Genomic DNA, 27,797 nt, shown 5'->3' with positions numbered 1-27,797 from the left:
GGAAAGTGTTACATCATGCGGGTGATTTTTTTATGCCCCCCCCCCAAAGTTAAAAAGACTGTAAAATCACCAGGAATTCAGCTAAAATAATTACTTACATTTAGGAAATCTGTTACCAAGTAGTCGCACAAATAAAAAAAATAGACATATGTGATCGTGTCTCAATGTAATCAAGGTATTCAATTATTGTTATTTTCAAATACAATCTCTTATTGGGCTTAGTTGTGGTTTTTGCATACTCCTGTACTACATAATTCATTAGCACATGTGGCAGGGGAAGCTGATTATATCTAAGCGAAGTTACCGACTTAACAGTCTTTTAGTCTGGCACTTAGGGCAGTTTAATCCACTGGTGAGTCCTGTTTTTTGGCTTCTCAAATGGTCCAAGGGATTTCTTAACTTTTCTTTAGCAACATATTGATGATGGAGAAAACAGCAGGTCAAAAAAGAAAATGGGCAAATTGAGGGTAAAATTACAGCAAAAGCGTATTCCGTCAAGAGTCTTCTTGCTTTTTCCGCACAATAATAGTTTTCATGTATCCACAATTCAGCGGTTCCTCTTTCACACCCTCTTCTCAGCCTCTCTCTCTCTTCCTTTCTCTCTATCTCTTGCTCTCTTTATCTCCCTTTCTTTCTTTCTTTCTTTCTTTCTTTCTTTCTTTCTTTCTTTCTTTCTTTCTTTCTTTCTTTCTTTCTTTCTTTCTTTCTTTCTTTCTTTCTTTCTTTCTTTCTCTCTCTCTTTCTTTCTCTCTCTCTCTCTCTCTCTCTCTCTCTCTCTCTGTCTCTCTTTCACTTTCTTTCTCTCTCTTTCTTTCTCTCTCTCTTTCTCTCTCTCTTTCTCTCTCTCTTTCTTTCTCTCTTTCTTTCTCTCTCTCTCTCTTTCTTTCTTTCTCTCTCTTTCTTTCTCTCTCTTTCTCTCTCTCTTTCTTTCTTTCTTTCTTTCTCTCTCTTTCTTTCTTCCTCTCTCTTTCTTTCTCTCTCTCTTTCTCTCTCTTTCTTTCTTTCTCTCCCCCCCTCTCTTTCAGTTTCTCTGGCACCCTTTTTCCACCGCTATTTATATAGACTTCTGCATTGCAGATGTCCCAGAGCCCTGCAGTCGTGTTGGAGCTCCTGAGGAATCCCAGCCATATTCTGCCACTGACAGACAGTACAGCAAGACATCACACCACCGTGCACCCAATACGTAATATAGCATGACTGGGCAAAGTCGGGTGCCAGATATTGCAGGGGAAGCAATGCCACATACCACAGATCACAAACACAACACTGCAGTCATAATCCAAGTATGAAATGTAACATGCTGCATACCTGCATTGCTATAGATTGGTTTATCTCTTTCAGCACTACAGGGGTATTTGATGAGTCATACATCTCAGTGCTGTGCTCCAGCATGGGTTACAGTGGTGAGACTTACGCAAGAATCAAATGAAGTAACAAAAAAAACATTACTTCACAGTAGGCCTATTTCACATGTTTTTGTAGAAATTGCAGTTCATTCTTAGCCTACTTTCAGACTTTGAAGCTCTATGGATGACATTTTACTATAATAAACATTGAATATTAAGAGGAGAAAAGAGGGGAAACGCCCTGAGAAGCTTAAAAACGTAGCTTTTGTGTTTTGGTCTGCAGTGCTGCTCTCCCTTCACTCTGACTCTGCAGGAAGCCATTAAGTATTTATACTGCTCTGTGCCCCTGTCACGCCACAGGGCTGAACACATCCCTGTGCTGCTGGGGAGGGAGAGGCACACATGCACGCACAAGCATGCGTGCACACACACACCCACACAGTTCTCATTCAATACATTTGTGGGCCTTTGCTGCCACATAGCGTGAAAAATTCAAATTGCAAAACAAAAATATGTCATTTTCAAAATGCCTCCAAGGTCAGCCGAGATAGATTATATATAAATTAATTGTAACCCACTACCAGCAGCGTGATATATACATTAATGTATATGAAATCCACAACCCAAAAACCACAACCAGCAGACCAACTCTGGAATTCATTCAAGTCTAGACCAGACAAGAGAAAGTGGATTTTATAAAGAGTGTTTCGCACCAATTGCAAAGCAACGTTATAAAACGTCGCGATACAGAATGCAACTCAGACCATTTAGCAACTTCGGGAAACCACTTTGTGGGAGGGGCAACGCAGTAATAGGAACGTGCATCATCTGGGGCAAAGGATCATTTCTGTCGAACCAAACGGTCATATTTGTTATTTAGCAAACTAGCAAAGGTTGTAAAATAGCTAGCAAGCTGTAACATACACTCCTCTGTAGTAGCTTGGACAAGAGTTGCACAAATGACAGAGCTACGGCACCGCGGAACGACGGAAAACGACCTACAACATCAACAATCCGAAGACAAGGTACGGAGTGTTTATGGACTACCGTTTGGACAGACCTGCTAGCTAGCTAGCCAAGGGAAGAGAAACATCCGCTACATGCACATGATGCAGGGAGACCTTTCCACACATTATGATAGAGGCTATAAGTAATTATAGTAAATGTTTTAGTTAGTTAACTATATCTAGTGTAAAAGCCAAGTTAGTTAGTTGACCAGCCACGCCTGCAATTAATAAACATTTGCGCGAGCTTACTATCAAAACATAGATAGAATGCTAACTAGGTAGCTAACAACATGATATGGATGCTGATTTGCTGCTAACATTAGTTCTGGCATGAAAGGCACTCGTTTACTTCAGTGGTTAGCTGTTTAGCTATCTTATCTAACGTTAACGTTTGCCTGTGTTGCCAGGTCAAAGAGGGCAGCTAAAATTAGGTAGCTAGCTATGTATTCAATTGATTAAATCGAGGAACGTTCCATGTCATTTCAGCAGGCCATAACACCCACCATCTCAGATTGTTCTGAAATCGTTTCTGTAGTTAGAAACAGGCACGATTAGTATTCACGCAAGATTATTTTGTTTAAATATAATTTGATCTCTGAGAGAACAATGCACTTGATCAAATTATATTTCAACAAAATAATGTTGCAGGAATGATAATCTTATCTGTTTATATCAACAGAAACGATTTCGGAACAATCTGAGATGGTGGGTGTCAAGCCTCTTTCTTGTGCTTTTTGAGGTGGAACGACCTTCAATTTAGTCATAAACTCTGCCTGGTTTTTCCAATGTATGGGTTGGATTTCAACTCCTAAGGTAGCTAGGCTGAAATTAAAAGGCCAATCAACTCTGCAGGAAGGACAACCCACATACACATTTGTAGCCACATACAAATAGACTTCCACGACTGCCTCAACTTAGCTAGTGTGCACCAACAAACTAATATGGTCCAAGCACACCAAGACAGTCATGAAGAGGGCACGACAAAACCTATTCGCCCCCAGGAGACTGAAAAGATTTGCCGTGGGTCCTCAGATCTTCAAAAGGTTCTACAGCTGCACCATCGAGAGCATCCTGACTGGTTGCATCACTACCTGGTATGGAAAACTGCTTGGCCTCCGACCGCAAGGCACTACAGAGGGTAGTGCTTACGGCCCAGTACATCACTGGGGCCAAGCTTCCTGCCATCCAGGACCTCTATACCAGGCGGTGTCAGAGGAAGGCCCTAAAAATTGTCAGACTCCAGCCATCCTAGTCATAGACTGTTCTCTCTGCAAGCGGTACCGGAGCGCCAAGTCTAGGTCCAAGAGGCTTCTAAACCGCTTCTACCCCAAAGTCATAAGACTCCTGAACATCTAATCAAATGGCTACCCAGACTATTTGCATTGCGCCCCCCCCCCCCCTCTTTTACGCTGCTGCTACTCTCTGTTATTATCTATGCATAAGTCACTTTAATAACTCTACCCATATGTGTATATATTACCTCGACTAACCGGTGCCCCCACACATTGACTCTGTATATAGCCTCTTCATTGTTATTTTACTGCTGCACTTTAATGATTTGTTTCATTTTTTAATATATATTTTTTCTTAACTGCAATGTTGGTTAAGGGATTCTAAGTAAGCATTTCACTGTAAGGTCTACCTGTTGTATTCCACGCACGTGACAAATAAAATCTGATTTGATGCCAGTTGCGGGCTCTTTTGAAGAAGAAACATAGTTATATGTTGAGGTCAAGGGTGTTCATAAGTTCTAATAAAAATAGACAGTGTCCAGCTGCTTTGGTGTGTATTGCCTGTTCTCAAATTTGACACAGTTCTACTGTGGGACTTTATTAGATTTTCAGTATCCCTCCACTTTGCCTTGCATTCCTGCTTTAGTAGAATGTAGTCCTGGGTGGCTAGGCATAGGGCCTTGCATTGTAGTTTTTGATCAGTAATTGACATTAACCCCAATCTAGGTTTGACTGCTGAAGAGAAGGATAGTGTTAACAACTGTCAGGCAGGCCTCATGCAGCTGTGTTGTGGTATAGAGCTGTGGTGCTGTGCTGTCTATGGTTTGGTTTAGAGTCATATGTCACTGTAGGAGTTCCCTGACTGCAGATGCAACTTTCCATGGAAAACAAGTTGTCTGTCATCTGCACCCTCAATTTTTTTGTTGTTGAAACCGTATGAGCCATGGTGAGCCAAATTTAGAAGAGTAGGTCTAGGCATGCCTGATTGGCAGGAGTCAAAAGACAAGGTAGAAATAGCATAGGCCTACATTACTTAACATGGATGAATAAATCTTTTGCTTCTGATGTGAAACGGCAAAGAGTGTAGTGGGACTCTTTCCTACACAGGAAACATGAAAATGGTCTCTTCAGTAGCAGGAGTGTTGTTTATGTGAAAGGAGGGGCTATTTTTAACCAAGGCATCCTGACTGACGTGATATGGTCACCATGGAAACCAGTGAGCCTAGAGGATCCATCAACTTGATGGCTTCTGCTGTGTGTGTGTGTTTGCAACCAAGATAGAAAATGTGTAGGCTAATAGCCATCTGTTATGTTATTAAGAGGTTAGACAACAGTGTAACTTTGGTAGCGCCCGGGGGGGGCGCAGAGGAGAGCGACAACGAGGACTTTACAGCAGTCTGCTGTCTCCTGATAACACATTTGGTGGCTGTTGCCATGGAAAAGTAGAGGGTCATCCGGATTAATGCAGTTTCACAACAAAAGCTCTGAGTATCAAGGGGCAGACAGACACTGTGAAATATATTGATTACTCTGTCGCTATCAGACCTACATTTATCACGCAGAATATCCTAACACCAAATCAGGAAAGCTCTACAAGCTTGCAATGTTTTATTCACTGACCAAAAAAATAGACCTTAAAAGGAAATGGGAGAGCATTCCTCGTAGGTAGCTAGCGGTGTTTATTTACATTGTCTGACTCACTCTCTCCCCATCTCTCTGTCTGTCTCTGTCTCTCTAGGGATCTGAGAATGAGGGGAAAGCAGAGAAGGATGGGGCGTCTGACGGTGAGAGCAAGCCTGATGCAGGGACCCCGGGGGTGCCTGTCCCTGCTGATGATACCCCCGAGGTCCTCAACAAAGCCCTGTCTGGACTGTCCTCACGGTAAACACTACCAAAATAACAGATTTCTATTTACTATCTTCTCATGGTAATCCCAACATCCAGTTTGGGAATTGTTTAGAACAAGGGAAAGATCATAGTTTCACAACACACGATGTCTGCGTCCCACAGGGTTCGGGTTAAAAGTAGTGCCACTATATAGGGAATAGGGTGCCATTTGGGACACAACAAACCTATTGCATTGCATTTTTGTTGTTGTACTGTTTTCTGTTTGCTCCTCCTTCCTAACATCCTGCTGTTCAGTCATGGATAATTGAATGCTTATGAAACAGCACCTGATATACTCAATATAACTCCTGTTGATCTGTGTAAGCCTATATTGACATTCTTTATGAGTGTGTTGGCCAGCAAATGTTTTGTGCAACTGATATGGATGCTTATTGTTCCCCTCTTCATTTCACTGTGTTCATTTCACAATCTATTAAACACCGCATGTGGGTATTAACTGTGTGTGTTCTCAGATGGAAGAACTGGTGGGTGCGAGGGATCCTGACTCTGGCCATGATCTCCTTCTTCTTCTTCATCATCTACCTGGGCCCCATGGTGCTCATGCTGATTGTGAGTGCTCCTCCTCCCTCCCCTAAGCCTCCTGTCAGTCCAGTTTGTTAGCCCATCCCAAATCGCTCCCTACCCCGCTCCCTTGGCCCTAACCCCTCGCCATTTCCAGATCCGTAGGTTCAGGATAGGTAAAAGCAGTGCATCGTTGGCGCTTCTACCATGTTGCTAACGCACCTTACAGATCTGCAGAAACAGATCGCGTTAGGAGAGGGTAAGGGATTTAATTGGGTCTGTCTGTTTCTGTCTGTCCTTAATTGTTTCAGGTTCAGAGTGTAGGTCAGTGGAAATAACATGCTTTTCTTTGCTCTGCTTTAATGCTCTGTTGGACTTGCTGGGAGGGAGAAAGCATGCTGCCACATCCAGACACTGCAGGAACTAAATCGAGAACACAAAAACTCTCTAAATGGTCATAGCACAAGACACGTCCAAATGTGTATGATTAAATGACATGGTTTTGCGCAATGACGAATCATACACAGACCAGATGCTGTTGTCAGAGCGATATCAAATGTGTGGTAGGGGAATTCCATGTAGTTGATACCAAAGGGATGATACCAACACTCAGTCATCGGCACACCTCAGTAATTTATTATAGACCTGTTGTATATTTGCGGTAATATTGGATTATCTGTCTCTGCCCAGGTGCTGTGTGTGCAGATCAAATGCTTCCAAGAAATCATCCACATTGGTTACAGTGTGTACCACTCCTACCACCTGCCCTGGTTCAGAACGTTGAGCTGGTGAGACACACACACACACACACACACACACACAGTTCTATGTCTGTGTTTAAGGTTACACTGCAACTAACCATTTGGCCACCCAAAATAATGAATTGCATGTTTTATTTCATTGCAGACTTCCTGAGATTTTTTTGGTCTTGGTAATGTTTACCCACTTTACAGTGTTAATCTAGCTTATTAAACCAATCAGCAGATAGACTATATCATGTTAGTTAGCTGATCAAATTGAGTATGTAGAGGTGTAGTTTTTTTAACCAGAGTAGTGGTGATGGTATTTGTAGTATGATCGCTCAGTGGTTTCCTGCCATTCACATTGCACTATGTTGGAAAAACCTGGTGAAAAGCTCTTAACATTATTGATGTAAATATTGAACCTACAATGTCCCTTAATGGCTTCAGATACATGCAAACCCCAAAGTTCACCATTACACCAGACTTTTCTAGACTGGAGTGCATAGTGCAGTTGATCTGTGTTCTGTGTTGCAACAGTTCTGACCTCGCCTTCCTCCTTCCCCTCCTCATCCTCGCCCTCAGGTACTTCCTACTGTGTGTGAACTATTTCTTCTACGGAGAGACGGTAACGGACTACTTCTCTAATCTGGTGCAGAGGGAGGAGCCGTTGCGCATCCTCAGCAAATACCACCGCCTCATCTCCTTTGCCATGTACCTCACTGGTGAGGCTGTGGCTCAAGTTCTAATTAGCTTCCATTCCTTGTGTTTTCCTTCCTGATCACTGATCTGGTCAGGCAGGATATATGGAAATCGATCTAGTGCTTTCAGGGAGTATTGAGTGAGAGGGGAGGGAGGGAGAAGGGCAGTCCTCTTCAACTTTTAGTGTTGCTATAGTCATTGTTGGAGCTTCTGCAATTTCTATCAGTTTTTACCTGACTAAGGGTTTGGTACAAGTTTTAAAAATGGTTAGTTTCAGACGGAAGATCCACTGTGCTTCACTTGCTCCTCCCGCTTTCAGTCAGTTGGTGCAGCAGTATGGCAGTTAATGGCAGCAGGATGTGGTAAAGGCAGGCAGCACTTGACTCGCAAACAGCTGTTTGTGACTGCATGATCACACCTCGACTCCGTGCCTCAAGGTGAAAGGAGAGGAAAGTAAATACCCACCCCTCCTTCGTTCACTCCTCCCTTTGGGTACATTTAAAAACCAGGCCAGGTCGTTTACTGTGGAAATGCTGGCAGGAAAAGGCTTTTAAGGTAATCGGGCCATCTCCCTAGTGCCAGATAATATAGAATGAGCTCACGGGGTCAACTAGTTCTATAAAGACAAACTCGCAGAATACTGTGTGCTTTGTTCTAGCCTGGTCCCAGATCTGTTTGTGACGTGGCCGCCACAATGACCATAGAAGTTGGCAAGACGGCACAAACGGATCTGGGACCAGGCTAGCTTTGTTCTTCTCTGAAGCCCATCTAACAAAATAATGTGAATTGGGTGGATGTAGAAATATTCAATGTCCAAGTTGTCCTAACTGGATTATGGTCACATTGGTTTGATCTAATTTGTTTGATTCAGTTAAAAGCCTCTTACTCAGAAGGGTATCTTCTTACTCTGCTTTGGGGAAGAATACAATTCTTGGAACTGTAAGAAATGAAGAGTTCGATGCTGCACATTCACGTGATTGTCTTTTTATCTGTTACTGACTTTGGCAGGCTTTTAACCTCGGGAACCCAGAACCAAATTGGCATTTATGCGTCACTGAAGATTGATTTTGTGATTGAACATGGCTAGGATGATTTACAAGGATGCAGTTACCGGTCCTCAGTTTGAAAGCAAAGAATGACAATAACTACTAAAAACAGGCTGACCCCAAAATGCTTTGTTGACTTGTGTCCTCTCTTTGTTTTTTTTTGTTGCAGGTTTCTGCATGTTTGTGCTGAGCCTGGTGAAGAAACACTATCGCCTGCAGTTCTACATGGTGAGTGTTTGTGTGCATGTGTTGCGTAGTGTATTGGGCATAGTGTTTGTGGGTTCTGTATTATATGAGCCTTCTTCCTCTTGGCTACTATTACGTTATCGATGTGTCCCGGCCTAAAAACGTGTAAGCCTTCCAACATCGTTCTGGGTCCGTTCCAGGACATAAGACCGGGGCATCATCCACAGCAGTGGTTCTTCTCTCCACCACATTCCTGCTTTCAACTTACTCTTGAAAGTTGTAATAGCAGAATGCACAAGGTTCCCCAATGCTGTAATGGGGGCCTGAGGGAAAAAGTTTGGGAACCCCAGATCTACTGTAACTTCAGAAAGTATTCATACACCTTGACTTTCTCCACATTTTGTTGTTACAACCTGAAATTAAAATGGATTCAATGTATTATTATTATTTCACTGGCTTACACACATTAACCTATAATGTCAAAGTGGAATTATGTTTTTTGAAATTGACAAATTTAAAATAGAAATCTGAAATGTCCTGAGTTAATAAGTGTTCAACCCCTTTGTTATGTCAGGCCTAAATAAGTTCAGGACAAAAAATATTCTTACCAATTTATTTTAGGATGAGGCCTGTTTTTCATTGGAAGCCAGAAGGAGGCTAGTATCAGCTACATTTATTTTTATACTAGACTATGGTGATATTTTATATATAATTGCTTCTGCTCAGTGTTTGAGATCAATTGGCACCCTTTACCATGGAGCATTTGAGATTTATTTTAAACTGTAAAACCATTACGCACCACTGCACTTTATATACCAGGGTTGGCTGGCCTTCTCTAGTCACTCGTAGGCTCAGTCAATGGTATACTTTTATTTACAAAGCCATTTTGGGTTTACTACCATTTTATTTGGGCGTTTTTATTCTCCAGAAATGTGGTGGTACACTCTTCGTTCTCAGGACTTTATCATGCTAACTGTTCCAAATGTCCGAACTGAATTTGGTAAAAGGGCTTTTATGTACTCAGCGCCATCGGTTTGGAGCACCTTACAAAATACTTTTAAACTGGAAGAACTTGTCCTGATTGGTGTTTTTAAATAGTGGATGATGTCACGCCCTGACCATAGAGAGCCCTCGGGGTTCTCTATGGTGTTTTAGGTCAGGGTGTGACTAGGGGGTTTTCTAGGTATTACATTTCTATGTTTGTGTGTGTGGTTCCCAATTAGAGGCAGCTGAATATTGTTACCTCTAATTGGGGATCATACTTACGTGTCCTTTTTCCCACCTGCTATGTGGGATATTGTTTTGTATGAGTGCCTATGTGCGCTACGTATTTCACGATCGTTATATCTTTGTTGTTTTGGAAGTTTCACTATCATTAAAATGTGGAACTCTACTCACGCTGCGCCTTAGTCCAATTATTCATACGACGGTCGTGACAGATGAAGGTTTTTGAGGCTGGTTCCTTGACCTGTCAATGTTTTTAATTGATTTCTATGGTTTTTGCTAGATTGCATGTAGTTTTTCATGTCTGTCTAATTGTGCAATGACTTGTGCAATGACTTGGTGCTGCCTATCTTGGCCAAGACACTCAATGTGCCCTTCCTGGTTAAATAAAGGTAGAATAAAACAAGTCACATAAGTTGCATGGACTCTGATGGCACTCTGATGATATATGCAGAAAGGGTGGAAACAGACATTGAATATCCCTTTGAGCATGGTAAAGCTATTCATTATACTTTGGATAGGGTATCAATACACCCAGTTACTGCAAACATACCGGCATACTTCCTAACTCAGTTGCCGGAGAGGAAGGAAGCCATTCATGAATTTCACCATGAGGCCAATGGTGACTATTTAAAAAAATAAATAAATAAAATAAAAAAAAAAAACATTTTGTTTAAAACCAAAATGTATTTGTACTTTTAGCCCTTTTTCGCCCCAATTTCGTGATATCCAATTTGTAGTTAGTCTTGTCCCTTTGCTGCAACTCCACTACGTACTCGGTAGAGAGCCATGCGTCCTCCGAAACACGACCCTGCCAAGCTGCACTGCTTGACACTGTTCGCTTAACCCAGAAGCCAGCCACACCAACGTGTCAGAGGAAATACCATCCAGCTGGCGACCAAAGTCAGCTTGCATGCGCCTGGCCCGCCACGAGTTGCTAGAGCGCGATAGGACAAGGAAATCCTGGCCGGCCAAATCCTCCCCTAACCCAGACGTCGCTGGGCCAATTGTGCACCGCCTCATGGGTCTCCCGGTCACGGCTGGCTGTGACACAGCATGGGATTGAACCCCGGTGCCTTAGACTGCTGCGCCACTCGGGAGGCGGCAAATGGGGACTCTAAACAGTTAAAGTTAAATGGCTGTGATAGGAGAACTGAGGATGGATCAACAACATTGTAGTTACGCCACAATACTAACCTAATTGACAGAGTGAAAAGAAGGAAACCTGTACGGAATACAAATATTCCAAAACATAGTTACTGTTTGCAACAAGGCACTAAAGTAATACTGCAGAAAATGTGGCAAAGCAATTCACTTTTTGTCCTGAATACAAAGTGTTATGTTTGGTGCAAATCCAATACAACACATTACTGAGTACCACTCTTCATATTTTCAAGCATTGTGGTGGCTGCATCATGTTAAGGGTATGCTTGTAATCATTAAGGACTGGGAAATGGGAAACTGAATGGTGCTAATCACAGACCGGGTTAGATTTTCAAGCAGAGTTAAGTCAAAACTATGGCAAGACCTGAAAAATGGTTGTCTAGCAATGATCAACAACCAATTTGACAGAGCTTGAAGAATTTTGATCAGCAAATGTTTCACAATCCAGGTGTGGAAATCTTGTAGACTTACCCAGAAAAACTCTCAGCTGTAATTTCTGCCAAAAGTGATTATAACGTATTGACTCGGGGGGGGGGTTGAATACTTATCTAGTCAAGATTATATTAGTGTTTTATTTTTCAATGTTAGTATTTTTCTTCCACTTAGACATTTGTTTTTTTGTGTAGATCGTTGACAAAGAATGACCATTTAAATCAATTTGAATCCCACTTCGTAACACAACAAAATGAGGGAAAAAAGGTGTGAATACTTTCTGAAGGCACTTTATCTGCTGCCTTTGTCTCACACACACATAGCTAGAGGCTTTGTGTTCTGGGCTCAGGCTTGACCATGTAAGGCAGTGACAGAGCTGAGCGCTGCAAGGAAACACCGTGCATTCAGAAAGTATTCAGACCCCTTGACTTTTTCCACATTTTGTTACGTTACAGCCTTATTCTAAATGGATGAAAGTTTTTTTCCCTCATCAATCTACACACACTACCCTAAAATGACAAAGCAAAACCAGTTATTTTTTAGAAATGTTTGCAAATGTATATTAAATATCACATTTACACAAGTATTCAGACCCTTTACTCAGTACTTTGTTGAAGCACCTTTTGGCAGCGATTACAGCCTCGAGTCTTCTTGGGTATGACGCTACAAGCTTGGCACACCTGTATTTGGAGAGTTTCTCACATTCTTCTCTTCAAATCCTCTCAAGTTCTGCGTGTATTCCGAGACTCGTTTAGCTTTTAACAGCTAGGACCGCTATTTCTTGTCCCAGAATTCCGCTTAATGAAGGTTGAAGCCTGCTTTACAGAGATGCTAAGCTGCTAGTCATCAAGCTAACGAAGTTGGTACCAAATTAGTTTTTCAGTGGAGCCCTTTTTGTCTGGAGAAATAATTACAGTTTTTTAGAGCTGTATCTACTACGCTTTGTTTCGGGACAATCCGGATCACTCATAGTTCCAATGCAGCAATTGTTTCCTTACTGAGGGTTATAGGCTTGAGGTGGCTTCCTTGATCATGCAGGTCGCCAGCCTTCGTAAGAAACTGGAAAAACCGCAGAGTGGAATGTGTACATTTTCTAAGCCGGTGGCTGGATGGCGTTCACGCTTGTTGGATGCCTTGTTTGTCGTTATCCGACTTGCCGGTGTTGCCCGGAGCTCCCCATTCAGTTGAAGGAGCACAACAAGAGGAGCAAGGCAATCAACGATGGTCACATGTCACAAGCCGTGGAAGTCGAAGACAGCGGCCTCCCGCAAAGCAGTCTAAACTCCCAACGAGAGGCCCAGAGTGGATTCAAACAAGGAATAGTTCCGCCGTTCTGGAGCCTGAGCTTCCTGCACTTTCGTCGCTTCGGTTGCCTGTGTCTGTGGCCGCAGTGCCTACTACTACGATGTCGACGTCGGCAACCTTCAGCCCAGCTCTAGATCGAGCGGGGCTTCTCCATCTGTCAGACGCCTGCAATGGGCTCAAGTTATCCTGCCTCTCGCCCGTCCATAAAGGGTTCTCCGAATCCAGTGAAGCGTGGGAGTGGGCAGATTTCCTCGTCCTTCTCGCCAGCCGTGATTTTTGGGCAGCTCCATGGTAAGAAATGTGAAATGTGCTCCTGGTGCAAAAACAATGTCCTATCCCGGAGCTCGAGTAAATTACATTACTAAGCTGCTCCCGAATGTACTACTTCAGGACATAGAATCGATTTCCATAGTAGTCCATGTGGGTTTTAATGACATTATGAATGGCAGCTCTGAAGAGTTGAAACTGGATTTTAAAGAGCTGATTGACTCTGCTAGACACTAACAAAAGACCCATCATATCTGGCCCTGTGCCCTCTCTGAATCATGGCATTGAATGCTTTAGCAGGATTCTTTCTCCTCACAACTGGCTACGTGATTATTGCAGCTCAGTGGGTGTAACTTCTGACAATTTCGATACCTTTTGGAAACAAAACACGTTTTTATAAGGAGGATGGGATCCACACAAATCCTTTAGATTCCTTAATCCTTTCACCGCATTATAAGGTTGCATTGAGACAATGACTTATCTATGACCCAAGCCCAGCTCAGCTAATCCGTACCATTTGTGATGCAGAATTGCCATAATGCTTCAGCAAATGTACATTACACCAGGGGCGTTGGTAGATACAATGTAAGTAACCTAATTTATGTCCCTCTAACTGCCCTGAATGTCTCCGCTGATCCTACAGCTATTGTATACTGTAATCATGTGCCTATGAATCAGAAATGTTCTTGAAAGCAGTATCCAGATCCATTGGCTGTAGTGATCATAATATAGTAGCAATATCTAGGAAAACCAAAGTTTTATAAGGCTGGGCCTAATATAGTGTATAAGATGTCATACAATAAGTTTTATAGTGACTCCTATGTTGATGTAAATATTTGTTGGTCCGTGGTGTGTATGAGCAAACAGACGCTGCACTTGACACGTTTATGAAATTGTTTATTCCACTAACTAATAAGCATGCACCCATTAAGAAAATGACTGAAAACTGTTAAATCCCCTTGGATTGATGAAGTATTGAACATTTGTATGGTTGAGAGGGAATAGGCAAAAGGAATGGCAAATAAGTTTGGCTGCACAAAATGGCAAGCAAATTGCGAAATCATGTGCGTAAACTAAATAAAAAGAAGAAACTACACTATGAAACAAAGATAAATAACAAAGAATGATAGTAAAAAGCTTTGGAGCACCTTAAATTACTTTTTGGAGAAAAAAGGCAAACTCAGCTCTATCATTCATTGACTCAGATGGCTCATTCATCACAAAACCAACTGATATTGCCAACTACTTCAATGATTTTTTTCCATAGGCAAGATGAGCAAACTTAGGGATGACATGCCAGCAACTGACACTACACATCCAAGTATATCTGAACAAATTATGAAAGGCAAGCATTGTGATTTTGAATTCCGTAAAGTCATTGTCTATCAACAATGACAAGCCACCGGGGTCTGACAACTTGGATGGAAAATTACTGAGGATAATAGCGGACGATATTGCAACTCCTATTTGCCATCTTTTCAATTTAAGCCTACTTACTAGAAAGTGTGTGCCCCCAGACTTGGAGGGAAGCAAAAGTAATTTAATTTATTTCTAAAACTAAAAGCATTGTAAATAATAAATACAATTTGGGACAAATCATTCACTAAACCCTAAACCTCAACTAAATCGTATAAGAAATAATGTGGAAATTAAGCAAGTTGAGGTGACTAAACTGCTTAGAGTAACCCTGGATTGGGAACTGTCATGGTCAAAACATATTGATACAACAGTCCGTAATAAAGCGCTGCTCTATCTTCTTAACAGCACTATCAACAAGGCAGGTCCTACAGGCCTAGTTTTGTCGCACCTTAACAACTGTTCAGTTGTGTGGTCAGGTTCCACAAAAAGGGACTTAGGAAAATTGCAATTAGCTCAGAACAAGGCAGCACGGCTGGCCCTTGGACGTACACAGAGATCTAATAATATGCATGTCAATCTCTCCTGGCTCAAAGTGGAGAGCTTGACTTCATCACTACTTGTATTTGAGCGGTATTGACATATTGAGTGCACCGAGCTGTCTGTCTGAACTACTGGCACTCAGCTCAGCTACCCATACATACCCCACAAGATATGCCACAAGGTCTCTTCAAGTAACTGATGCAAGCAGCAAAATTTAGATTTTAAAAAATGATGAAAGCTAAAAATACACCTTATGGAACAGCGGGGACTGTGATTCCACACAAACATAGGAACAGACACATGCATACACTCACACGATAACATATACGCTATACACACACGTACACATGGATTTTGTACTGTAGATTAGTGGTGGACTAGGTGCCTGAGGGGACATGGTGTGTTGGGAAATCTGTGAATGTATTGTAATGCTTTTAAAATTTTATAAACTGCCTAAATTTTGCTGGACCCCAGAAAGAGTAATGGGGATCCATAATAAATACAAATGTTGACTGGGGAGCATCGCTGCATAGCTATTTTCAGGTCATTCGGAGACTTGTCCCGAAGCCACTACTGTGTTGTCTTGGCTGTGTGCCTAGTGTCGTTGTCCTGTTGGAAGGTAAACCTTTTCCCAAATCTGAGGTCCTGAGTGCTCTGGAGCAGGTTTTCATCAAGGATCTCTCTATACTTTGCTCCGTTCATCTTTCCCTTGATCCTTACTATTTTCCCAGGCCCTGCCACTGAAAAACATCCCAACATCATGTTGCCACCACCATGCTTCACCGTAGGGATGGTGCCAGTTTTCCTCCAGGTGTGACCTTTAGCATTTAGGACAAAGCGTTCAATCTTGGTTTCATCAAACCAGAGAATCTTGTTTCTCATGGTCAGTCCTTTAGGTGCCTTTTTGGAGTGGCTTCCGTCTGGCCACTTTACCATAAAGGCCTGATTTGGTGGAGTGCTGCTGAGATTGTTGTCCTTCTGGAAGGTTTTCCCATCTCCACAGAGAAACTCTAGAGCTCTGTCAGTGACCATTGGGTTCTTTGTCACCTCCCTGACCAAGGCCCTTCTCCCTCGATTGCTCAGTTTCGCCGGGCGGCCAGCTCTAGGAGGAGTCTTGGTGGTTCCAAACTTCTTCCATTTAAGATTGATGGAGAACACCGTGTTCTTGGGGACCTTCAATACTGCAGATTTGTTTTCTACCCTTCCCCAAGTTTGTGCCTCGACACAATCCTGTCTCTGAGCTCTACAGACAATTCCTTCGATCTGATGGCTTGGTTTTTGGTCTGACGTGTACTGTCAACTGTGGGACCTTCTATAGACCTGTGTGTGTGTGTGTGTGTGTGTGTGTGTGTGTGCCTTTCCAATTCATGTCCAATCAATTGAATTTACCACAGGTGGACTCCAAGTTGTAGAGCTCAAATATGAGTTTCATAGCAAACGGTCTGAATACCTACAGTGGGTGGGGGGGAAGTGTTTGATCCCCTGCTGATTTTGTACGTTTGCCCACTGACAAAGAAACGATCAGTCTCTAATTTTAATGGTAGGTTTATTTGAACAGTGAGAGACAGAATAACAACAAAAATATCCAGAAAAACGCATGTCAAATGTTATAAATTGATTTGCATTTTAATGAGCAAACACTTCTAAACCTGTTTTAACTTTGTCCTCATTTGTAGATTGATGAGTAAAACAATTTATTTAATCAATTTTAGAATAAGGCTGTAACGTAACAAAATGTGGAAAAGGTTAAAGAGTCTGAATACTTTCCGAATGCACTTGACTCTGCAGTAACACATCAATCAGTGAGTGAGCTCTAAACACTGCATTAAAGCTAAACTGCCACACGCTGACTGGCCTGAGGATTTCGTCTACGGCGGTGTTTAAATTTGACCCATTTAATCAAATGTATTTATAAAGCCCTTTTTACATCAGCCAATGTCACAAAGTGCTGTACAGAAACCCAGCCTAAAACCCCAAACAGCAAGCAATGCAGATGTAGAAGCACGGTGGCTAAGAAACTCCCTAGAAAGGCCGAAACCTAGAAAGGAACCAGGCTCTGAGGGGTGGCCAGTCCTCTTCTGGCTGTGCCGGGTGGAGATTATAACAGAACATGGCCAAGATGTTCAAACATTCATAGATGACCAGCAGGGTCAGATGAGGTCCGGCGTACTGCTGGTTTTTATTCTACCTAATAATGAATTGCACCCACCTGGTGTCCCAGTCTAAATCAGACCCTCATTAGCGGGTGGGGGCAGGGGGGGGGGGAGGTTTAAGCAGTGGAACTGGCTTCGAGGTCCAGATTTGAATGTGAGGGGTTCTAGGATATGTTTGTGTTGTTGCAAAGACCACAGAGCAATGATGACACGCCTATCAGTAAGGATTGCTCTGCCAAATGCCATTCACCTCATTAACACTTTGGCCACATATCTGTTTGTGTAAATACCACAGTAATTGAATAATTTTCTTCCAACTATTGGGTTCCTTGATATCACTTTTCTATAGCGATCCTATACTACACGATTTTAAGACAATATATATGTATGTAATTCTGTTTTTCTCCCTGCCAGTTTGGCTGGACACACGTAACTCTGCTGATCGTTGTGACCCAGTCCCACCTCATCATCCACAACCTGTTTGAGGGAATGATCTGGTAAGGAATGTCTCTCTCTCTCTCTCTCACATGCGCGCACACACAGCCCACAACACATGGCACATGACTATTGTAAACAGCAATGCTAATCAGATCTCTGACCGCTAGTTGGTTTCCACTGTATGGGAGGGCAAATTTAGTCAGTGGTTGCGTCCTAAATTGGCTATATAGAGACTAGGGTGTCATTTGGGACATAACCATTTGGGACATACATGGGAGTGTCTTCATTCAGCCCACTCTTTCCGTTCTGTACAGTGGGAGGTAGAGGTCTTCACGGACCCGTTCCCGACCTGGTCGGAGCCAGACCCGGTCCAATCAGATCTGAGTGATGGAACAGCAGAAAATAAACATTTTAAGCTATTTTATAGGGATAGTCGCCCCCCCCTTTTTTTTTTTTTAATATAAAAAAACAAAACAAATTCGCCTAAAATGACATGCCCAAATCTAACTGCCTGTAGCTCAGGCCCTGAAGCAAGAATATGCATATTCTTTGAACCATTTGAAAGGAAACGCATTGAAGTTTGTGGAAATGTGAATTGAATGTAGGAGAATATAACACAATAGATCTGGTAGAAGAAAATACAAAGAAAACAACCTTTTTTCTACTACCATCTTTGAAATGCAACAGAAAGGTCCCAAATCTAGCCATCATTCTGGTTGTAATTCTGATGGTGTCCACAAGAGGGCATCAGTGTATGTGCCAAGTTTCAGACTGATAACTTGAAGTATGAGCAAGCTACATGACATTTAGTGTGAAGTCACCCAGGTACATTTTTCCAAAAGGAAAAGGCTTTCTGTCGCATACTCCTGTAAAGCCCAGCTCATTGGCTATCTAGCTAGCTTTGTTTGACCCCGATTGGTGCTTATTTGACAAAGTTACAGTCAATCAAGTGAAGACCGTCCGCGTCATCGGCGTGCCATGAAGGCGTTGCTCTCTGACCAAATTTGGTGTCCTATAGGATATACTACACTCCTAATGATATAGGGAAGTCTGGTTACGTTCTAGGATCTCTGAGGAATAAATACAAATGTAAAATGACTGGTTGAAACAACATTTAGGGTTAGATTTTCACAGATTCCTTTCTTTGCAAATTGAATGAGTGGAAATACAAAATCGATCGTGCATGCTATATGGACCTTTTTTAGGATATGGAAAAGGATTTTATCTAACAAAATGACACTTCATGTTATCTCTGGGACCCTTGGGATGATAAATCAGAGCAAGATTTCAGAATGTAAGTACACATTTCACCTTCAGAGGTGAATTTATCAAACCTATCGTGGTGAAAAGTGTTTTGTTGTTAGGAGCTCTCCTCAAACAATAGCATGGCATTTTTTCACAGTAATAGCTACTGTAAATTGGACAGTGCAGTTATATTAACAAGAATTTAAGCTTTCAGCCGATATAAGACACTTATATGTACCGACATCTGTTGTTTCTCTAAAATGTGCGATCATGACACACAGCGCTGCATGATTTACAACTGTCCCGTTGACTGAACGCCTATCCATAAGAATTTAACCGCTTTGTGATTGGACGGCAACACGCGCCATGCTCCACTCTCGTGAAAAGCAATAGCAGCAGCATAAATTATAACATTTCTCTACTGCAGCAGTCGTGTTCAGATCTGTACGGTCATACGGTCAGTCCAATTTACACATACCCGAGACCAGTGACAATCTGATCCAGATCCATGACATTTATTTAGAATTCTGGATCCGGACCCGCTCGGGTCCCACGTCAGTTCTCGGTTATTCGGGTACAGGTGGATCCGTGAAGACCTCTAGTGGGAGAACCGACTGCAGAGTGAAAAATACTATTAGCTGATGTAATTGTGGTTGGCGCTACAACCATGTGATGGAAATAAGTGCATTAGGGAGTTAGGTTGGTCCACGGCAGGGGCTTGTTACAGAACATTCAGGGAAATTAACTGTGTAGAAGAGACTTGCTCTGTCTCTTGTAAATACTTGTCTGCTCTATGCACAACGTATCTATGTACGACACTCCATTGAATATGCCCCAGTTGTTGATACCAGTTCCTCTCTCCTTCTCTGTCTAGGTTCATCGTGCCCATCTCCTGTGTGATCTGCAATGACATCATGGCCTACATGTTTGGCTTCTTCTTTGGACGTACTCCACTTATTAAGGTTAGCAAGACTGGCACTGTCAGTCACACAGCTATGGTCAACATCAACAGGCAACATAGCGATCCTATGAATATGTAATGGGTATGTTGCATCTTCCAAGGCTTGTGGCATTTTGCAAAAGGGATACCATTGGAACACTCTTTAATATGTTAACGTGACTGTGTTCCATGCAGCTGTCTCCTAAGAAAACCTGGGAGGGCTTCATTGGTGGATTCTTTTCGACTGTTGTGTTTGGGATCCTGGTAAGAAATTGCCACAACAAAGTGCAAAAGTTTGTATTTAATTTTCTCTATTAGTCTTATCTTACTCCCTTTCTCCTCCTCTATCCAGTTGTCCTATGTGATGGCGGGCTACAGCTTCTTTGTGTGTCCGGTGGAGTTTAACAGCGACCATAACAGTTTTGAGGTGGACTGTGAACCCTCTGACCTGTTCCAGCTGCAGGACTATGCCCTGCCTGCCGCCCTCGAGTCCCTCACTGGATGGGTGAGCCTGATCTGTCCTCTCTCTCTCTGTCTGGTTGGCTGGTTTCTGCTTATGATCTCTGTCTGGTCTAAGTTGCCCCAGAGAGAATTTTTTTTTTTTTAAATGTAGAGTTCATTTTGTGCAATTCTATACATTTTTGCCATGGGGTGTAGAGAAAATATTGCTTTTTTTAAAGCTAGTTTTCTCCAATTATACACATTTTGCTATTGGGCGGAGAGAAGATTTGCAGTTTTTAATATGATATCTGAGTGAGACTGACTAACAAAATCAATGGTGGCCCCACGGGCTTTAATTTGACCTTGATTACTACGAGTTTAGATAGCTGGCCGCTAGACTAAATTACCAATCTGAAAGAATGTTAGCCCACATGGGCTGAGTGACTATCAGTGACCGACATAACAGGAGAGAAACTGTTGATACACAACCACATTTTGAAATTGCACCTTATGCATTCTACTATTCTAACTCCCAACAGTAAGTTTTGACCCAGACTGTGTTACAAAAAAATAAAAATACATTGATCCGAGGGCCTTCAAAACAGTTTCCCTCCCCTGTCCTAAATCATGTCCCCTTATTTCTCCTATTTTTGTAGAAACTGTTTGACCATATGTGAGACCAGTTTAACATCTTGCTTCTCTCTCTCTCTCTCCAGCCCACACTGCGCCTCTACCCATTCCAGATTCACAGCATCTCACTGTCTGCCTTTGCCTCCCTCATGGGACCTTTCGGAGGCTTCTTTGCCAGCGGCTTTAAGAGGGCCTTCAAGATCAAGGTGACTGTCAGAACACCTCACCACTGTTATCACTGGGCCAGGTGGACTCACTAGTATTGAGTAGCCTTAGTTGGCCGTGCTCATGATCTATGCTTCCGGAACCACTTGGTTGTTTCACCGTAGTTTGTGATACACTGCAGTTTGACTTACTTTTGACTTTGCTTGAGCAAAGGGTCTCAGCAGTGCACCAGCTCTGTGTTATGTTGTCCTCTGCTCTGATGTCACCATGTCCGTCCGGCCTGTTGTTGTTGTTATTCCAGGACTTTGCCAACACAATTCCCGGTCACGGTGGCATCATGGACCGCTTCGACTGCCAGTACCTCATGGCTACTTTCGTCAACGTCTACATCGCCAGCTTCATCAGGTAACTAGCTAGAACACCACAGGCTTATTAACTGCTTTGGCTGACAATGCTGATGTGTTAACAAGTGAATAAAAACAAATATATATATTTAATTAATACGGCGTGAGGGGGTGTGGTATATGGCCAGTATACCACGGCTAAGGGCTGTTCGTAGGCACAAAGCAACACAGAATTTATCAAAAATAAACGGATACCTTATTTACATAAGTGTTCAGACCCTTTGCTATGAAACTCAAAATTGAGCTTAGGTGCATCCTGTTTCAATTGATCATCCTTGATGTTTCTACAACTTGATAGGAGTCCACCTGTGGTAAATTCAATTGATTGGATATGATTTGGAAAGGCACACACCTGTCTATATAAGGTTAACAGTGCATGTCAGACCACAAACCAAGCCATGAGGTCAAAGGAATTGTCCGTAATGCTCAGAGACAGGATTGTGTCGAGCCACAGATCTGGGGAAGGGTACCAAAAAAGAATTCTGCAGCATTGAAGCTCCCCAAGAACACAATGGCCTCCATTCTTAAAGGGAAGAAGTTTGGAACCACCAAGACTCCTCCTAGAGCTGGCCGCCCGGCCAAACTGAGCAATCGAGGGAGAAGGGCCTTGGTCAGGGAGGTGACCAAGAACCAGATGGTCGCTCTGACAGAGCTCCAGAGTTCCTCTTTGGAGATGGGAGAACCTTCCAGAAGGACAACCATCTCTGCTGCACTCCACCAATCAGGACTTTATGGTTGTGGCAAGATGGAAGCCACTCCTTAGTATAAGACACATGACAGCCCGTTTTGAGTTTGTCAAAATGCACCTAAAGGGCTCTCAGACCATGAGAAACAAGATTCTCTGGTCTGTTGAACCAAGATCGAACTCTTTGACCTGAATGCCAAGCATCACTTCTGGAGGAAACCTGACACCATCCTTACGATGAAGCATGGTGGTGGCAGCATTATGCTGTGGGGATGTTTTTCAGCGGCAGGAACTAGGAGACTAGTCAGGATCGAGGGAAAGATGAACAGAGCAAAGTACAGAGAGGTCTTTGATGAGAACCTGCTCAGGACCTGAGACTGGAAGGTTCACCTTCCAACAGGACAACGACTCTAAGCACACAGCCAAGACAGTGCAGGTGTGGCTTTGGGACAAGTCTCTGAATGTCCTTGAGAGGCCCAGTCAGAGCCCGGAATTAAACTCAATCGAACATCTCTGGAGAGACCTGAAAAAATCTGTGCAGTGACACTCCCCATCCAACCTGACACAGCTTGAGAGGATCTGCAGAGAAGAATGGGAGAAACTCCCCAAATACAGGTCTGCCAAGCTTGTAGCGTCATACCCAAGAAGACTCAAGGCTATAGTCTCTGCCAAAGGTGCTTCAACAAAGTACTGAGTATAGGGTCTGAATACTTATAAAAAACTGAAATATCACATTTACATGTTTAATACATTGGCAAAAATGTATAACCTGTTATTGCTTTGTCATTATGGGGTTAGAATTGTTTTATTTTTGAATTAGGCTTTAATGTAACAAAATGTGGGGAAAATGCACTGTTTATCAAACCCCCCGAGGTGCCTTATTGCTATTATTAACTGGTTACCAACGTATGAACTACTGGCCAACAGCTCGGACACCCATGCATACCCAACAAGACATGCCACGAGGTCTCTTCACAGTTCCCAAGTCCAAAACAGACTATGGAAGGCGCACAGTACTACATAGAGCCATGACTACATGGAACTCTATTCCACATCAAGTAACTCATGCAAGCAGTAAAATTAGATTAAAAAAAATATATAAAAAAATTATTCTGGAACAGCGGGGACTGTGAAGAAACACAAACATAGGCACAGACACATGCATACGCACTATACACACATGGATTTTGTACTGTATATATGTGGTAGTGGTGGAGTAGGGGCCTGATGGCACAGTCTGTGAATGTATTGTAATGTTTTTAAAATTGTATAAGCTGCCTTAATTTTGTTGGACCCCAGAAAGAGTAGCTGCTGCCTTAATAAATACAAATGCAACAGTAAAAATAAAAGTTGTCATACCTGTGGTATATGGTCTGATATACCACAGCTGTAAGCCAATCAGCATTCAGGGCTCCAGCCACCCAGTTTGTAATTTGTATTTCTCTCCCAGTGGATCCGCTCTATTGTATAGAGACATGAGCTGCAGCCTCAACCAGTTTGAATAACCAGGCCTTTCTTGGAGACATCTTTGTGCTGTCAAAATATCGCCCTGCATGTGATCCGTTGTGTAATCTTCTGTCTCCAGGGGCCCTAACCCTGCCAAGGTGGTCCAGCAACTCCTAGCCCTGCGCCTGGACCAGCAGCTCCACATCTTCAACTCCCTTAAGACCCACCTGACAGAGAGGGGTCTGCTGGAGGAGGAAGCCTAGGGCCCCCACAGGCATGCCCAGTGCCGGGTCACCCTACTGGGGCCAGGAGGGCAGCCCCCTGGCACCAGAAAGCCCTGGAGGTGTGGGGAGAAGTGTAGCGCTTGTGTGAGAAAATAACTCCAGCCTTTTGGTCATTCCGTTTTGTGTGTGTGACGGTGTGTGTGTGACGGTGTGTGTGTGAGTTGTGTGTGTGTGTGTGTGTACATTATGACAGTGTGTCCTAAACTGTTTTCCTTCAGTGTTTCAGGTTGTCTGTGAGTTACTGTACCTGTTTATTTAGTCATGTCAGCCATATTATCTACAAGTGATGCCACTTTATGTGTACCACAATGAGGTCAGATGTACATTTCCACATGTATACAGGATATTCTATACCTTTAGTGTGTGTGAATATTTCATGATACATATATTTTTTATTTGTGTTTTAATGCACTGCTCAACATACTCACACTGTATTGTCCTCATCCTGTCACCCTGCCTGTTTTATTTACTTCATTGTAATAATTGTTTGTATTTATAATATTGGTTGGGTTTTTACATTGGCATCTTCCATTAAATCTGTGCTTTGTCTGTGCATTTTACCTGCAGAGATTCACTCTGCTATTGGCACATGTCATGCTGCGTATGTGTGTTTCTCTCTGGTTCCCAAATGGCACTCTATTTCCTATACACTACACTACTTTTGATCAGAGCCCTATTGGCCCCCTGGTCAAAAGTAGTGCACTATAAAGGGTGTCATTGTAGCCACTCATGCTTCACCTGCAGCTTCGTTCACACCCAGCCAAATGGTGTATGTGATGTCATGTGGGGGTAGAACCATTAGAGGAAGTGGACTGTCTAAATTAGGAACAAAACACCACTAGGGATTTGACCGGATTATTGAGTATGTCATTAGTGTTACAGAATGGAGGTCAAGAGTCAAACTGTTTCCTGCACAGCAATGGATGGAATACACGTTGTAAAATGACAAAGGAATAGTATAGGAACACTAGTCGGTATTTCTGATAGTTTACTACAGTTGTCTGCCTTAATGTAAGAAGTTTTATGTTAAGCGATTCTCCTTTTGGTGCGGGACTGATATGTTAGGGTTTTAGCGGTGGTTATTTATTTGCCAATCAAGTTCCGTTATTCGAGATCAGTTCATGGTGGATAACAGCCACCAGAGGTGTTTTGAACAAAAATATAAATGCAACCATTTCAAAGATTTTACTGAGTTACAGTTCATAGAAGGAAATCAGTAAATTTAAATAAATTCATTAGGCCATAGTCTATGGATTTCGCATGACTGGGCAGGGTTGCAGCCATGGGAGGGCATACTGTAGGACCCACCCACTGGGGAGCCAGGCCCAGCCAATCAGAATGTGTTTTCCCCCACAAAGACGATCCCACAGGTGGAGGTCCTGGGCTGGTGTGGTTACACGTGGTCTGCGGTTGTGAGGCTGGTTGGACGTACTGCTAAATGATCTAAAACGATGTTGGAGGTGGCTTATGGTACAGAAATGAACCTTCAATTCTCTGCCAACTGCTCTGTTGGACATTCCTGCAGTCAGCATGCCAATTGCACACTCCTTCAAAACTTGAGACATCTGTGGCATTGTGTTGTTTGACAAAACTGCACATTTTAGCGGCCTTTTATTGTCCCAGTACAAGGTGCACCTGTGTAATGATCATGCTGTTTAATCAGCTTCTTGATATGCCACACCTGTCAGGTGGATAAATGATCACTAATAGCGATGTAAACACATTGGTGCACAAAGTTTGAGAGAAATAAGCTTTTTGTGCGTATGGAACATTTATGAGATCTTTTATTTCAGCTCATGAAAAATGGGACCAACACTTTACATGTTGCGTTTATGTTTTTGTTCAGTGTATATATGCGCCATGTATTTCTGGCTCTGATGGCCCCTGTTGAGGTTCTCATAGGAATGAGTGAGATGGGACACCATCCATGTTTACATCAGCTTTTGTAATTGAAGAATAGTTACAAATGACCACCATACTTAAAAAAATAAATAATTATCTTCTAAGAGGCAGACAGACAATTGTTTTCAGCTGTTATAGAGTGTTGTATAGGAAGTGCCAGGATGGTGGAGTGAATGGATCATGCTGTGTACAGTTTCCAAAGCTATGGGACAGTAATGGAGTTATCACTCTGCTAGCATTTCATGCTAACGATTTCTGCACTGCCAAGTCTGCTCCCTCTCAGACCACACTACCACAGCCTGATAGTACAAACACTGGCAGTGTGTCCCAAATGGCAGCCTATTCCCTATATACTGTACTGCTTTTGACCAGAGCACTATGGGCCCTAGTCAAAAGTAGTGCACTATAAAGGGAATAGGGTGCCATTTGGGGTGCATCCACAGGCTCACAGATGGTGCTCATGGTTACACACCCCTCCTGTGGGTCGAGAACAGTAGTAACACTTATTTCATAATCAATCTCACTAGGTGAACTAAGAATAGATTTTGTAAAGCTACAGATGCTGTTGATGTATTTCCTCCTTGTTGCCATTGTGAGATCACCACCAAGGGACTTGTGTGGTCACATCAACATAAATGGTTAAACTCTTCTCCTTGGTTGTACCCAGTGTCAAGTGTTCATTTACAAGGACCAGTCTATAGACCAATCTGAGTGTGATATGACATTAATGGTGTTAGTGGGGAAACCAGGGCCTGTATTCTTTAAAGCTACAAAATGTAGCTTTTTGGGCGACCCAACCATATTCACATCGAAATGTGAGTTAAAGGTCTGTAATTCTCATTGAAAGTAAGTCTAAGAAGCGGTAGATATGTTCTATTTAAGCTATTTCTATGCTTCGGCGTTCTTAAGTTTTGTTTTTGGGTCTTTTACTTTAAGTTTTGTACACCAGCTTCAAACAACTGAAAATACAATATTTTTGTTTATGGAAAATATATTTCACAGCGGTTTAGATGGTACAATGATTCTTTACTACACTACACTTGCTTGTTTTGCAACATAAACTGAAATTAGGCGAACTATAAGAATTTTAGCAACCAGGAAATGGTGAAGTGATTTCTGCATCTTTATGTGTCTCAGAGTAGTAATGCTGTCTGGTCTAGGATCAGATAAGCCTTTAAGATCATAGTGGATAACATTATATGAACAGCGAGGACAAGATCCTAGATCAGCACTCCGACTCTGAGATGCTTTAGGAATACGGCCCAAGGCTCATCTATCTATGAATATTAGGGGTTGATGTGTTTAATTAAATAGATGGGTGTGTTGCAGGCTGTGACTGACCCACATACAGATTATCTTTCACTCTGACTGATCACATAGGGCCCAATGCTGACTTACTGTATAATCGGTCGATCATCCATCCATTGATGCCATATGTGTACAGTAACTCGGGATTGGGCCCATGTTGTAGACTGATACATTATTTTTGGAGTAGCCTTGGTCTAATTTTATCAAGCCAAGCCTCATGCATCTTGAACTTGAGCAATCACTAGCTACAAAGATATTGAAAAGGTACCTCTGTTTCTGTCAGTAAAATGTTTTATGTAGGGTTGAGTATCGTAAGTAGCACATTTTATTCCGTGAATGTAACAGGAAAAGAAACAAAGCAATATCAAGTATAAATGTAGGCTGTGAAATGTCCGTGTAGGATCCTATACTTACAGGAAGGAGGCATAATTGGGAATCCGGTGACTAAAAAGCCATAGAGGTATGTTTCAGATTGGGCAATCATCTGCACTACTCTACACGTCCACTGCCATTATGTCTCTGTGCTTCACATCCTCACCTTCCATCCCATCTGTCTCCACTGATATGGAAGGCCCCTCGACAGAGGGAGACCTCTATACACTCCAAAAACCACGCACCTCTACTCCTTGAAATGCCTACTTTAAACACACAGTACCCACATGTTATGATTTTTGTTCCTATACATTTTTGTGATAATTATTTGATGTTATGTCAGTCTTCTCTACCTTGCCTGTTATTGTTATTCTGTGAATTGTATACTGTAGTGTACTGGTATTAAACTTACCTTGGTTTTTCTA

General features: G+C 42.5%; 1 protein-coding gene across 1 annotated transcript; it reads left to right on the top strand.

Annotated features, from left to right (window-relative positions):
• Positions 1-2,105: 2,105 nt before the first annotated feature.
• LOC106585108 (phosphatidate cytidylyltransferase 2) lies at positions 2,106-27,797 on the top strand. Its single transcript, XM_045706707.1, has 13 exons — positions 2,106-2,371; positions 5,324-5,466; positions 5,946-6,042; positions 6,685-6,782; positions 7,320-7,459; positions 8,652-8,710; positions 17,527-17,609; positions 19,670-19,757; positions 19,931-19,999; positions 20,088-20,240; positions 20,893-21,012; positions 21,273-21,376; positions 23,646-27,797. Exons 1-13 carry the CDS (start codon positions 2,306-2,308, stop codon positions 23,767-23,769), a joined length of 1,344 nt encoding a protein of 447 aa, XP_045562663.1. The 5' UTR covers positions 2,106-2,305; the 3' UTR covers positions 23,770-27,797.

This window comes from Salmo salar, chromosome ssa24 (assembly GCF_905237065.1).
Source record: "Salmo salar chromosome ssa24, Ssal_v3.1, whole genome shotgun sequence".
Lineage (NCBI taxonomy): Eukaryota > Metazoa > Chordata > Actinopteri > Salmoniformes > Salmonidae > Salmo > Salmo salar.
The sequence above is the reverse complement of the archived record's forward strand: the minus strand, read 5'-3'. Positions and strand labels throughout refer to the sequence as shown.